Source organism: Misgurnus anguillicaudatus, chromosome 25 (genome assembly GCF_027580225.2).
Source record: "Misgurnus anguillicaudatus chromosome 25, ASM2758022v2, whole genome shotgun sequence".
NCBI classification, from domain to species: domain Eukaryota; kingdom Metazoa; phylum Chordata; class Actinopteri; order Cypriniformes; family Cobitidae; genus Misgurnus; species Misgurnus anguillicaudatus.
In genome coordinates this window covers 9,265,912-9,280,096 of record NC_073361.2, presented here as the reverse complement: position 1 = coordinate 9,280,096, position 14,185 = coordinate 9,265,912, and the positions used below count along the sequence as shown (strand labels likewise).

The window sequence follows — 14,185 nt, the reverse complement described above, 5'->3', positions numbered from 1 at the left end:
TCCATTTAAATTTCACAAGCAATTGAACATTCTCCGTGCTTTTGTGCATTTCTTTGTCGCACACTCGCACACACCAAAAAAAAGAAGGGATGCGTCGAACGGAGGGGCTCAGAGAAAAGAAAAGTTACTTTGGAGATTAGTGCTCGCGCTCCTGCATCCCTGACTGCGTGCGCTGAGAGTTTGCCATGGGAAGCCGCTCAAGTGCTTTTCAAGATGATTACCATTTCCACAGTCATTAGACTTTAACTGCCAGCATTTGGTACGGCAGTCGGCATCTCTTCCATACATTTACATGATGTGGACCTAATTTTGCCCTACGCTTTTCCATCTCCTAATAAATGCTTCATTATCAACTAGTTTCGACCTGAAAAAATGCCACAGGATCGGAGCTGATCATTAAAAGATTGCAAGTCATACTCTTCAATTCATTGACTTCAAGGCTATGAAATACTATAAGTGTAGTATGAAATAAACGATTTACACTGAATTGTTGCCACATGACCTCCCTATGCTGCATGCTTAATTTGGTGAAGGGCATAAAGTCAAGATGGACATGAAAATCATAGGTATTATTATTGGTGTATTAATGTAATAGTTTTAATAGGTATTAATAGTATTACTTCCTTATCATTAGTCATATTGGACATAAAAAAATCATTGCATACTGCACATATAGTAGGAATAGGTTGCATAATATGACATTATGACATAGTCAAGTACTCTACATGAATGTGAATGCATTCTTTATATGCATTATTTTGGGAATTACTTCAGAAATTCTTGCTTTAGCTCCTATTTGGCATGAATTTAGGTGTTGTTTTTTTATTCTCATTTTTATGTGAAACCAAGATGTGTTCAGATGAGTTTTGTTTTAGGCCAAAGTTGCTTAAAGGAATAGTTCACCCCAAAATGAAAATTAGGTCATATTTTACTTAAAGGGACACACCACTTTTTTGAAAATATGCTCATTTTCCAGCTTCCCTAGAGTTAAGGAGAGCTGGAAAATGAGCATATTTTCAAAAAAAAAATGTGTGTCCCTTTAAGCATCCTAGGTGTATATTACTTAAATTTTGCAGATCACTTTACATCTAAGCTTAAGACATTCTTCTTTAACAAAGCGTTCACATAAAATGTCAAGTAAATGTACCTATCCCGCAATAGCTAGTTTGTCCAGAACAAAGCATTCACATAACTCATCTGGGTAATATACTTATGCCGCAATAGGTAGCCTGTCTGGAATGGAGCGGATTTTAAACCACAATACTGTATGACACTTGCATTACATGCGAACGGCCCCTATCCTAATAGGATTCTGTTTTTCTCTCCCTGTCTCGACTCCGAGGACAATGAGACAAACAGACCCAGTTCTTGCTGCTGTGATAGTCATCACACCACTGATCTACTGGCTGTCCTTCAATGTGATGCCCACCAATACGCGACCAACGACCACCGGCTGAACCAGTTTAATCTGCTTACCCGTTTCCTATCCCTATTGTGTTTATATATATATATATAAATATATATTAATCTCTCTCAAGGGTTTTTATCCTCCTAGGAGTTTTCCCACAGGGTTTTTCTCCTAGGGGGGGTTTCTCCCCGGGAGAGTCAGCCAACATTGGCTTAACTTTAGCACTTTACTGTATACATTACATTATTACTATGCTCGCTTGTACGGTTTATTCTTAGCCGCTGTTGTCTTCTTATATTATCCATGTTTTTCCCTACATTTATTCATGTAAAGCTGCTTTGAAACAATTAACAATTGTGAAAAGCGCTATATAAATAAAATTGAATTGAATATTACTTTTTCTCTTTCAGCCAAACACAGTCGGAGTTATACTAAATAATGTCTCTTTACAGCTTTATAATGGTATTGGATAGTGTCCTATTTTCCCATCAAGAACTAATCTATACAGTTAAAATGTTTTGAAATGTCTTCTCAAGTGAAGTGATAACATATTTCAAACTTTATAAACTATGGTCGTGTTTACGAGAGAGTTTAGGTCAGGAGGAAGGCAACATTACAAAAACACATTGCTTCACTTCAGAAGACATGCATTTCATGCATTCTTACTTATTAACACGGTTATAGAGTTGTTTCCTCATGCTAAACGTAGGCAAAGTGTCAAAAAACGCAGTTGGGCATGTTATAGAGTATTTCTGTGCCGAATGCACTTCGCCAGGGTTCGTACAAGTTTAGGAAAGTTTTTTCAGGGGTTTCTATACGTATCACTTTTTTATATGGGCACTTCCCTCAGAAAACCCCGCCCACCCGTCAATCAGTGGGAGACGCTAGAACTTACAAACATCACATCACGCGACAGCTTTGTTTAATTTCAAATCTCAACAATGGCACAAAAGAAGAAATGTGTTTTTGGATGTAAGGAGCCATATGAAAACAATGGATATAGTTTATTATCAGCAGCGGAATTTTGCGTGTGTGTTTGATGCTGGATTTCACTGAAAAGTCCCAACCGGGTCATGAGTTGCATGCGATAAGTAAGATTTCTGTCTTATGTTGGAAATAGGTGCATGCATATTATATAAATGACACGAACATGTAGTGAATCATAAGTTAAACAGTGTTGTATAGTGTTGCATGGCTCGTACTCGCTCCTCCCGCGGTAGTAACTCCTCCTTCTTCATTTTTTCGTACGTTATCGGAAAGATTCGGTAAAGCTAATCTTTCTTTTATAAATCTGATTAAACTAAAGACTCTTCAGAGATATAAAGGATGTCATACTACTCTATAGGTACTCCAGATTAACATCAGAAATTCAGAAACAGTGTGTGTTATGTGAGCTTTAATAAATGTGTGGATTCGTTTTTGATAGATGGATGCACTTTTTGGAGCTTTAAAAAATGGGGCACCATCCAATGCCATTACAAAGCTGAAAAGAGCTATGATATTACACCTTGAATTGTTTGAAGTAACTTTTTCATTTTTAGGTGAACTATTCGCTTAATAAATGTAGGATGCCGAAGCATGCAATGTTAATTAAAAACACTCTTCCGTGCTCACCTTCCTATAGAGTCTGATCCACCGTGCAAAAAGCGCATGTTTGCAAAGTCTGGATGGGGCTCCAGAATCCCTCCTCTTTCCGGTAGATGCGTTGAGCACCTCCATTTGGGCATCACCTGATGTCCAGTTGACACTGTAACATGCGGACTTCCCCTGCTGTCTGCAGTCACTGCTGCTTAGGCCTACAGCACATGGAAAAAACAAAGAGAATCGGTGAAGGAAAGCAAAAGAAGAAAAGCACTCAAGGGAGGTTCTATTAAACATGTGATTGCTGAAGTGTTTCATTAGCAGGCGAGTGTCGTCTGTGCTATCTTCGCAGTAAACACTGGTTCCAACCACAAAGAATCTCTTGGGCTCCTCAATCATTGCCGCTCGGCTACACCAATTAACACGCCATTCTTTCAGTCTTAAAGTATCAAGGCATTTTCATGTCTGCATTGCAAAGGCATTCCATTTGGAACAAGTTCTGGCCAATATTTACCCAGATTTGGGTTAAAAAGAAACCAAAATTTAGTTTAAAAGACATGGTCAACCATAAATTTGTTCCTGTACACTCTCAGAAATAAAGGTACAAAAGTTGTCACTGGGACAGTACCCTTTCAAAAAGGTACACCTTTGTACCCAAAGAGGGCATATTAGTACTTTGAACTGCCAAAATGTACCTTTAAAGGTACATATTTGTACCTAAATGGTACATATTGGGACCTTTTTTAAAGGGTACTGCCCCAGTGACAGCTTCGTACCTTTATTTTTGACAGTGTAGCTCAGCTAGTGGAGCATCAAGTTGGAAGCCCAAAGTTTTGGGTTTGATTCCCAAGAACCACACATACTGATAAAATGTATACCTTATAAGTCGTCTTGGGTAAAAGCGCCAAACCCTACTGAAAAATCCAGCAAAGACCAGCATAAGCTGGTCTAAGCTGGTCCTTCCAGCCTGCCAAAGCTGGTCAAGCTGGTGGGCCAGCTGTTCTTCCAGCATTACCAGCTAGGTCCAGCTAGACCAGCTTAAATAGTGACCAAAACACCAGCTAAAACCAAGCTTATGCTGGTCTAAGCTGGATTTTTCAGTAGGGAATGCATAAATATAAAATATTTTATAATTTAGTCTCCGTTTTAAGATTAAATATTGCAAAAACCTTCGGAGTGCTCATATTTGAGTTCCAAAATGACTGAACAAATCTTCCAAAATTTAAGAGAATTTCAAAGTGATATCCATTGACAGCCAATCAAAATCCTTTTGAATTCAAATGGCTGTTTGGGTGTTGGTGTGAATGCTAATAGCTATACTTTGGACATTCTGGAATATGTAAAATAAAATCACATCCAAGTTTGAAATAATGATAGCAGAATTTAATCTTTTTGTGTCTTTAATCTCAGATTCTCTCTTAATGGCTTCAAACAGGTAATAGATTGTCTGCTTTAATAACATTTCTTTTTTTGTTATAATGCCAAGAGCCCTCTCATACCATTTTCTCTCTCTTTATTAAATTGTTATACTCTTCCTCCAGTTTATCCCTTTGTGTCGGTAACAGAGCATTTCATTTTTATTTTCCTGCAAGCAGTTTTAATTATTTACTGTCATTCTCGGTGTTGTTGTCTATACGTCATTGCAATTATTTTACTCAAGACACCACTAAACGTGATTGCTGGGTTTTAAATATGTCTGTTGCTAGGTGCTAGCTTGTAATGTTTTGTATCTTTTTTATTAACGTTTTGCTAATGTGTAAAGTGTGTGAGCTAAGACACCTTGGGTATTATTTATAAAATGCTGCCTACATTTGATCTTACGATAATTTATTAAAAATGCGTACGTGTGATTCATAAACTGAACGTATGTGCAGAAAACGCGTGTACCCCTTTCTTTCAGATGTGAAATTTATAAATGATCTTGAACTTGTGCGCGGCTGATCAGTTTCAGATCTCCACCTTTAAACGATTATTGTCATATAAAAGAGCACTTTTTAATGTTTAAACCTTTTTCAAGCAGCAAGAATGGATTATATTTCCAAAAACCTGATTTTTGGGTATACACGCTTTATGATGAAATCTGTCTGTATGCACGCTTTATAAATGAGAACCCTTAGGGTTTTTGCACACCAACATTTTTAAACATGGCTGAAAACGCCTGGACAACGCCGAATGCCAGCTGTTTATCAACTGAGTGCAAGCTTTCTTCAGCTAAGCGCTTTGGTAGCTCTGATACGTCAGCTGTGAGACGGTTGGTTGCTGTGATATTTGTCCCGCCCCTCCTCCACTGGGATTGGACGGCGGCGTGAAAACTGACATTGACGAGTGGAGCTTTTTACCCAAAGTTGAATATTTTTCAACTCTCGGCACTTAGCGCTGAGCGCGAAAAAACCGTCGGGCGCCGGTTTTCAGCGCGGAAGAAACCCGCTAGCTGCTGGCTTATTTGAAAAACGCAGAGCTTTTATTGGAAACAATTGAAAACATGTACTGGCCGTGGGCGTAACAGTTTTGGTGTGCACACCCCCTAAAAGGGACACTCCATATATTTTTTTTAATATGCTAATTTTCCAGCTTCCCTAAAGTTAAACACTTGATTTTTACCTTTTTGGAATCCATTCAGCTGATCTCCGGGTCAACCCCTACCACTTTTAGCATAGTTTAGCATAATCCATTGAATCTGATTAGATTATTAGCATTGCACTAAAAATAACCAAAGAGTTACTATATTAGCCATATCTGTCTAGAAAATCGCAATTTTTAATTTTCTGTCGGTCTAGTACACAATGTAACTACAGGAAAAATATTGAAACTCTTTGGTTATTTTTTAGCGGGACGCTAATGGTCTAGTCAGATTCAATGGATTATGCTAAGCTATGCTAAAAATGCTAGCGCCAGACCCGGAGATCAGTTTAATGGATTCCAAAATGGCAAAAAACAGATGCTTAAAGCCCAATTTATGGTCGTGCGTTAGCTCTACGGCGTAGCTACACCATAGGTTATCCATAGCCTGTGCGTAGCTCTGCGTAGCCTGACGTGCACGTCGCAAAAATTTTAACAGTATGTCAGTTCTATGTGGTATTGCCTATCAGCAGTCTGCGGGTGTGTTTGCACGTCGACGTAAAAGTATAAATGAAAACCGACGTGGAACCTACCCCGTCGCGGCTACACCATAGGACTTACGCACAACTATAACGAGCCCTTAACTCTAGTGGAGCTGGAAAATGAGCATATTTTCCAAAAAAGTGGAGTGTCTCTTTAAGCTGCATGCACACGGTCAGTGACTAGCAACATTTGTTTACCTGGACAATTGTAATTGGTTTTAAATGTTCAATCGGAATGAAAATGCTCCATGTAAATACCTCATTCGGAATAAAAAGAGCCAAACCGATTAAAAATAATCTGCTCAAAATGACATGTAATCACTTGATCGGATTGATAACTGAAACTGGGGCTGTGCCCGAAAGCCTAGGCAGCTGCCTCATGAGGCAATGACTTCGGAGGCATGACGGCGGCTCCAAGAACGAATTCGGACAGACTTCATAGGCAACGTAATGGAATTCTGTTTAAAATATAAATCGCATATTTAAAAATACAATACTAATTTCTCAATAGCAAAATGTGTAAAAAGTGTAAAAGTGAAAATCTAACTCTATTTACATTAAATTTGTGCTCCAGTTGCTTCCTTGGCTGCCATTTTATTTTTTCAAACTCAACCAGGCTCGGCCAGTCACATTCTTCATAGGGGGGAACGATATTTTGCGATACATACTACAATACCTGTCTGATATCGATTCTGAATCGCAAGGGCGGTATTATTACTATTCTTTAATTTTTATATATTGTATGTATATTAAAAGAAGAACATTTCCTGGAAGGCATTAAACTTTTGTGAAAATCATAAAAAATGCTGGCGCTGGCTGGCGGGGAAAGAGTTAATATTTTTCTCTGTTAACCGACCAAACAAAGACTATTATTTTTAAAATCACTGTTGTCCGTAGCTTCAATTTAGTATTTATGTAACAAAATACAACCTTATTTAGCAAAATTACCTTCACATTTATATCTTTTCACGTTTTATATCTCTGCCATCATGCAGAGCATCTCATGCAAGACGCCACTAAATTTGATTGCTGTATTTCTAAAACGGCTATTGCTACCTGCTAACAGTGACATTTTGTATTATACATAAGTGCTATGCCGAAGCGTCCAAACATTAAGTGCAGGTATGACCCGTGTTTTAAAGGACAGCCTCGCTTTAGCTTCCTGACTGAAGGGGTCATTTGCTTCCCCTATGATAAGAGATCTCGACTGCGTCTCGGAAACTCTGCGGCCCTTTATGATGGCAGTGCTTAAAATAACCAGTCCATTTTCCCCAAACAAGAGAGTCCACACAAAGAAAGAAGCTCATCAATGGTGGTGAAACGGGCCGTGCCTGAGACGTACGGTCCATTGGGCGAGAGAGGAAGAGTGAAAGCTGCTCGTTCTCTTCAGTGGCAGTGATAAGCTATTTGATGAGATTGATTTGGAGGATGGGTGGATCCAATAGTGCGGTCTGTCTGTCCCGTAATAAATAATAAAGGTAATGTGTAATGTGCTTAAGGTAATGTCTACTACAGCACAGGTGAGGATTGAATTTTTTAGTTATTGGATATAAACACTCAGAAAAAAGGTACTACCATTTCTGTCACTGGGGTAAATTTACATTTTTGTATCTTTATTATACAACACATTGAAATGTTGTACCTTTTGGGGTACAATATTATAATGACTCATTGTGTACCTTTGAACAATTTTGTACCAGTTAAATGTAAGGGGGGGATACCAGGATACCTTAGGATAGCAACCCAGTGGCAAAAAAGGTACAGCTTTTTTCTGACAGTGTAGGCAACGTTTCTCTTATTATTTAGGTAACAACTATAACATATAAGAGAGTCAGAATAAATGTTTTGAGTCTGATTTATACTGTTTAAGGCCAGTTTGGTACTGGTCAATTTGATGAACAAGCATAGCCAACTTGGCAACCTCTCGATCAGCTTAACACCAATGCCTTTAAAATTTTGACAAAGAAACTCTTGCTTGCTAAGTGTGTATTTTGTGTAGCTCTAGTGACATTAAGTGGAATAGCAAAACTGCAATATTTTCAACCTGATCTCACGAATTTCTCTGGCATAGTCACAGAATTTTGTGCTCATTTTTCCGTGGCATTCTCACGGATCTCCGCATTTTTCGGACTTTCTTTTCGGGTGGCATTCTCACAGATTGGTTACTCAACTGTTTTATCCTATTTTCCTATTTTTCCCTACCCAAACCCAACTCTAACCCCAACACCAAATAGTATAAACCAATACTTAAAGTGACTTACTAACGCAAACACCAAATCTAACCCTAGACCGAAGCGACAATGGTTTGAAAATAGGAAAAAGCAGTTGAGTAACCAATCCGTGAGAATGCCACGGAAAAGAAAGTCCGTGGCAGGGCCACAGAAAAATACGGAGATCCGTGAGAATGCCATGAAAAAATTAGCAACTATCCCACGGAACGTTGTGAGATCATGTTGAATATTTTTGTTTGAGCGGTATAGACGGTTTCATCGGACGCACGTGATACACGTCTGGATCCTAACCTTACTTCCGGTTTCGTTTTTTTTAAGGTCTGACTAGTTGCTAAACTGATCTCTTGAACAAATGCCTCTTAGAAAATAACAAATGTTTTGGTTTCCTAGGTAATCTATGTGTTGTTTTTTTGCTTGTTATATAAATAAACTATGTTTAAAGGACTTTTTTGTTATTTATTCTTAGCGGATTTTACCGGAAGTTACGTGCAGCCGCTTGTTTATGTTGTTACTGCTGAAACGGTCTATAATATTTGCTCAACCAATGAGGTGAGTTTGAGAGGGACCATCTGTTTAGAGCAGGTGGAGAGAACAATACAAGATAGAAAAATTTTGGTTGCACTTTATGTGCATTTTAAGTCTGTTTTTTAATGCTTACGCTAATAGTCGTCCCAACAAAGCATAGGTTTTTTTTGACGTGCGCTGACTTCGACGCATGCGTATTGCGACAAATTCTCCTATACACGCACGTGCGACCTATTCGTACAATGTACGGGAGGTTTTAAAAATCTGGCAGTGCGCATACAGTATGCGCGCACTCTTCGGATAATAAAAAGTGTGTTATGCGTTACATTATCTATAATACAGAAGTAAGATTTTTAGTTTCAGCAGCAAACAACATAAACATACGTCTTTTGTGGACTAAACGCAACTTCCGGTAGACTTTCACATAGACTCAAAAATAACAAGAATTTTTTACAGTAGTCTATTTCTGATAACAAGCAGTGGCCCTTGGTATAGTAAAAAAATAGGTGTCTTGTGGGTGGCTCGTCATGTCAAAATATGTGTTCAGTGAAAAAACTAAATATGTGTTTGCGGTGTTATGTGAGTGGTTAGTTCAACTGCATACGTGTCAAAAGGATTCATGATAAAAGAGATGCTCATGTCTCGCAAGACACTTACTTAACACTAAACTCTGATTAGACATAACATTAAGCGAATATCTAGCAAACGTGAGCGTCTCTTTTATCATAAACCCTTTCGAAGCATCTGTTGCAGGCACATATTTTATTTTCAACAAGGTATGTTTCAGAGATGAGTTTAGCCACTAGCAGATTTGCCAGATGTACAATAATTATCGTATTTGTACGAATAATGAAAAAAATTCCACAAACATTTCCACAGTGTGTGATACTTCAAATAGTCATTGCAATCACAGGGCTTCTATACTCAAGATCCATCCACGGTTAGATCAATATGTCTACGCTCATAATTGTGAGAAGAACGCGAATGCAATGCATGTCGTCTTTCTCTTCATTTTGGCTAGATGGAATACAGCTACAGCCTTAATCCCATTAAATGTTGGGTTAAGGTTTGGGGGTAGGATTAGGATTTTCCATTTTGGCCACAACTCCATCTCTTTTCAAATTCTGTTTTCTAGGCCAATATTGCTGAGAATGACTCTCTCTTTCACGAATTAATGTTTCTGCCGTGATGCTTAGTTCAGTAGTTTCCAGTCAGTTGTTTTGTCCCTACCACTAACGTACACCTAGGGTGCTTCCGAAAGCTTAGACAGCTGACTTGTTGCCTCGCTGCATCATGAGTCAATGGCAGCCTAGAGAAATGCTTTCAGACAGACTTCATAGACAGCAAAATGGAATCCCACTAGCCACTTAGGCAGGTTGAATATAATTTTTTAATTGTAGTTTTCTCAAAAGTTATGCGAAATGATAAACGATGCGTAATGCGACACTGGGAAACTACAACTCCCATGAGCACTCTGCACCCAGCGCAACGCAGAGAGACCGTTTGTTTAAACGCGGACCAAAGCTCCACCTTCCAGAGAGCGCGTGAGAGCTGATGAATTTGCGAATTCTAAAGATGACTCTAAAGAGTCTTCGAGAAAGATAAAACAATTGCTTGGGAGTGATTGAAGAGATTGCGTGCACACTCTCAGGGCAAGAGCGGAGAGAAATTCAGCGCATACCTGAATGCACACGAAATCAAAAGAAACCCGCCAACTGAGAGGTTCGCGCATTATTGTAATGTAACAATAATGCCCTCTCGACATTTGTCATTAAAAGTCTTAAATCACTTTTATCCGAAACCATGATCAAGATTATAAAATACAATCCGCATAAACAAGTTGACAGTATAATTCATGTACATTTCTTGACAGTATTTACTGCTGTTGTTAATAAATATATATTGTATGTTTATATATTTAAAAAGGAGCATTTTCTGGAAGACATTAAACTTTTGTGAAAATCATGAAAAATGCTGGCGGTGAAAGAGTTAAGTGATATTTGAATTGAAATGTAGTAAAATAAAAAGCGTGATATTATGCTAAGAATGTAGTAAAGTAGAAAAAAGGAAAAGCACTCTGATAAAATGTACTTGAATACAGTAATACTTGAGTACTTTATATTCTGTACCCTACCCAAACAGGTCATTATTTCTTAAATTTATAGAGTTTAGAGCTACAATTTAATACTTATGTAACGTTAGTTAAGTACTACTGTGCATAAAGTAAAATGTACTTTAATGACCTCCCCTGTGCATAAGTGCGACTAAATAATTAGCACTGTGAAAAGAAAGCTTTACCGCTGAGTAAAGGCTGTGTGCGGCGGTAGCACGTGGGCAGAGGTCCGACTCTCTCCAACCTGTGGTTCATCATCCTGGACAAATGACCCGTGTGTTTCAGGCTGCCCACTGTCAGACTGTACAGATACACCGGCTCCACGAAGTGACTGAGCAGCGCCCCCTGTAGGCCGAGCACATTCCACCTATAGAGAGGAAAAGTGTGTGAGGTTGATTTAAGGGATAGTTCACCAAAAAAAATGAAAATTCTGTCATCATTTACTCACCCTCATTTTGTTCAATTCCTCTATGAATTTCTTTACTCTGATGAACACAAAAGAAGATACTTTGATAAATGATGGTAAGCACACAGTAGACAGGACGGTACCCATTGACTTCCACAGTATTCGAAGTCGAAAGGTGCCGTCAAACTGTGTGCTTACCATCATTTGAATGATGGTAAATGATGACAGGATTTAAGAGTTTAAAGAGTTTAGGAGCGAATAAAGCTGAAAGTTAGTGATTGGTCCATTGGCCAACCTCCTTAATGTATGCTAATGATATGTATAAACACGCTCACACAACAGAAAATGGCATTCAAGGGTCAGAGTAATTTAGCCACATTAGTGTTTGCATACTGTTGTGAGTTATGTTCTTTTGTGAAAGGCTATTTGTGCCTCAGTTAGATCAAGAAATGTATATTGTAAAAAAAATATTGGCTCACAGCCTGTACCCTTAAAGGAATAGTGTACTCATTTTCAATATTAAAATATGTTATTACCTTATCTAAGAATTGTTGATGCATCCCTCTATCATCTGTGTGCGTGCACTTAAGCGCTGGAGCGCGCTGCGACGCTTCGATAGCATTTAGCTTAGCCCCATTCATTCAATGGTACCATTTAGAGATAAAGTTAGAAGTGACCAAACACATCAACGTTTTTCCTATTTAAGACGAGTAGTTATACGAGCAAGTTTGGTGGTACAAAATAAAACGTAGCGCTTTTCTAAGCGGATTTAAAAGAGGAACTATATTTTATGGCGTAATAGCACTTTTGGGAGTACTTCGACTCGGCGCAGTAACACCCTCCCTCTCCCATTATGAGAGTGAGAAGGGGAGCGGACTTTTCAGGCGAGTCGAAGTACTCCCAAAAGTGCTATTACGCCATAAAATATAGTTCCTCTTTTAAATACGCTTAGAAAAGCGCTACGTTTTATTTTGTACCACCAAACTTGCTCGTATAACTACTCGTCTTAAATAGGAAAAACGTTGATGTGTTTGGTCACTTCTAACTTTATCTCTAAATGGTACCATTGAATGAATGGGGCTAAGCTAAATGCTATCGAAGCGTCGCAGCGCGCTCCAGCGCTTACGTGCACGCACACAGATGATAGAGGGATGTATCAACAATTCTTAGTTAAGGTAATAACATATTTTAATATTGAAAATGAGTAGACTATTCCTTTAATCCGATACCACACCAGATGGAATAAACATTTTCCTCTTAACCTCAGTTTGCACTAATGTATTTATAAAAAGCGCAATCATTTACAAATTTTTTCACATCATTGTTCTTTTGCGTAATTAATGTCTCTTTATAATGCGTTAATGATTTCAGGCACCTCTCTCTGTCTGTTCATCTCTATTCATGACTAATAAAAAGCCATTACAGTTTTTGCTTTCCCAAGCAGTCAATTAACACGGGTCGCTCTTCAAATATGGATCCATTTACCTGAGCAACAATCTGTTTGAGACTCTTCCTCTTTTAAAGACAAAATGTTATGTTTTATTCCTTCTTTCTCTCTCTCTCTCAGATCCAAAACGGGAACAATTTGGTCCTGCAATATTAATTTACCCAGGACGCAATGCTGTGAATTAGAAACATCTTTTAATCTCATGCAAGAAAAGACAGCCATCTGGCTGCTGTAGAAAAAGTAAAGCGGGGAGCCTCTCTCTCATACCCTCTTCCTAACCTTCCTAACACCCCCCACACACACACTTCTGGCCTCCATCGCTCCCAGCTTCCTCCCTCTCCTCCCGTGTCGTAAAACGCTGGGCCATTTAAAGTAATGCGTTCATCTACATAAAACTCAAATGGAATATGACGGATCATATTCACAGGCTTGCCATTTATGCCTTCAATTAAAGCAGTCATCAACTTAATTAAACATCCACTCCACTCAATCAGCTCGGCATACCTTACTGCCTTCCAACAATAATCGCAAATATCACAAGCACTGCCGATCGGATCCTGGATCACAAATGAATCCAATTGCCACTGATAAGGACAAAAGTGCCCCAAAATCAGACCAAAGATAAATTCTTAAAGGGATAGTTCACCCAAAAATACCAATTTTGTCAACTTTTAATCTAAAAAAGCTTTGGGTTAAAATGGGACAAACCCAACATAATGGGTTGCAGTGTTAAGCTGGGTTGCTTCAATCCACAATGCTGAGATGTTTTAACTCATTGTTGGGCTGGGCTTGTCTCTTTTTAACCCAATGCTGGGTTGTAAGTAATCTCCCGTAGCCAGACCTTCAATACTGAAGGTCTGGTGTTTTTCGCTGCTTTTTCTGGATAAAGCCCGCCCACGAGCTGTTTGACCAACATGTCAAACCGCCAATCACAGTTTGTTTCGTCTAGCATCACATTTCGGACTCCCCACAATAACGAACCGGCTGGCAACAAGTCAGTTATTGAAATAACCAGCCGCAACCGAATAGCATCTAAATAAACAACATTACACACCACAGAACAACGTTGTGCACTTCATCAACAGCCACACCAATGAGACGCTCCCGTTAAATGTCTGTTTGAAGCATATCTCTCCACTTTTTAACATCTACAAGCAATTCAGGAGAACCAAACTTTTTGACTTCACTAACTGCCTCAAGCAAAACTCTTGGATGTCTTTTAGAAAGTCTATGCCGCGAACTTTGCATATTTTTGAGAATCCAATGTTTAGCTGATCATGATAACTGGTCATTATTATCCACGTGAACACGACTGATTCTCTTCCTCAATGGAATGTCAGAGCTTTGTTTTCTCACAGGGTTTCCAGAAATGT

The 14,185-nt window shown here is 38.7% G+C and overlaps 1 protein-coding gene across 2 annotated transcripts in view; it reads right to left on the bottom strand.

The window, feature by feature from the left end:
- The window catches only part of adarb2 (adenosine deaminase RNA specific B2 (inactive)), a 227,658-nt gene that overhangs the window by 5,945 nt on the left and 207,528 nt on the right, over positions 1-14,185 (bottom strand). The window contains exons 8-9 of one of the 2 annotated variants that reach the window (XM_055181760.2): positions 11,145-11,326; positions 3,023-3,204 (exon numbers count right to left, since the gene is read on the bottom strand). In XM_055181760.2, coding sequence (XP_055037735.2) covers positions 3,023-3,204; positions 11,145-11,326 — 364 coding nt within the window. Of the gene's footprint in view, positions 1-2,348; positions 3,205-11,144; positions 11,327-14,185 lie in introns of those variants that run through there. The other variant, XM_073863752.1, reaches the window with a different exon arrangement.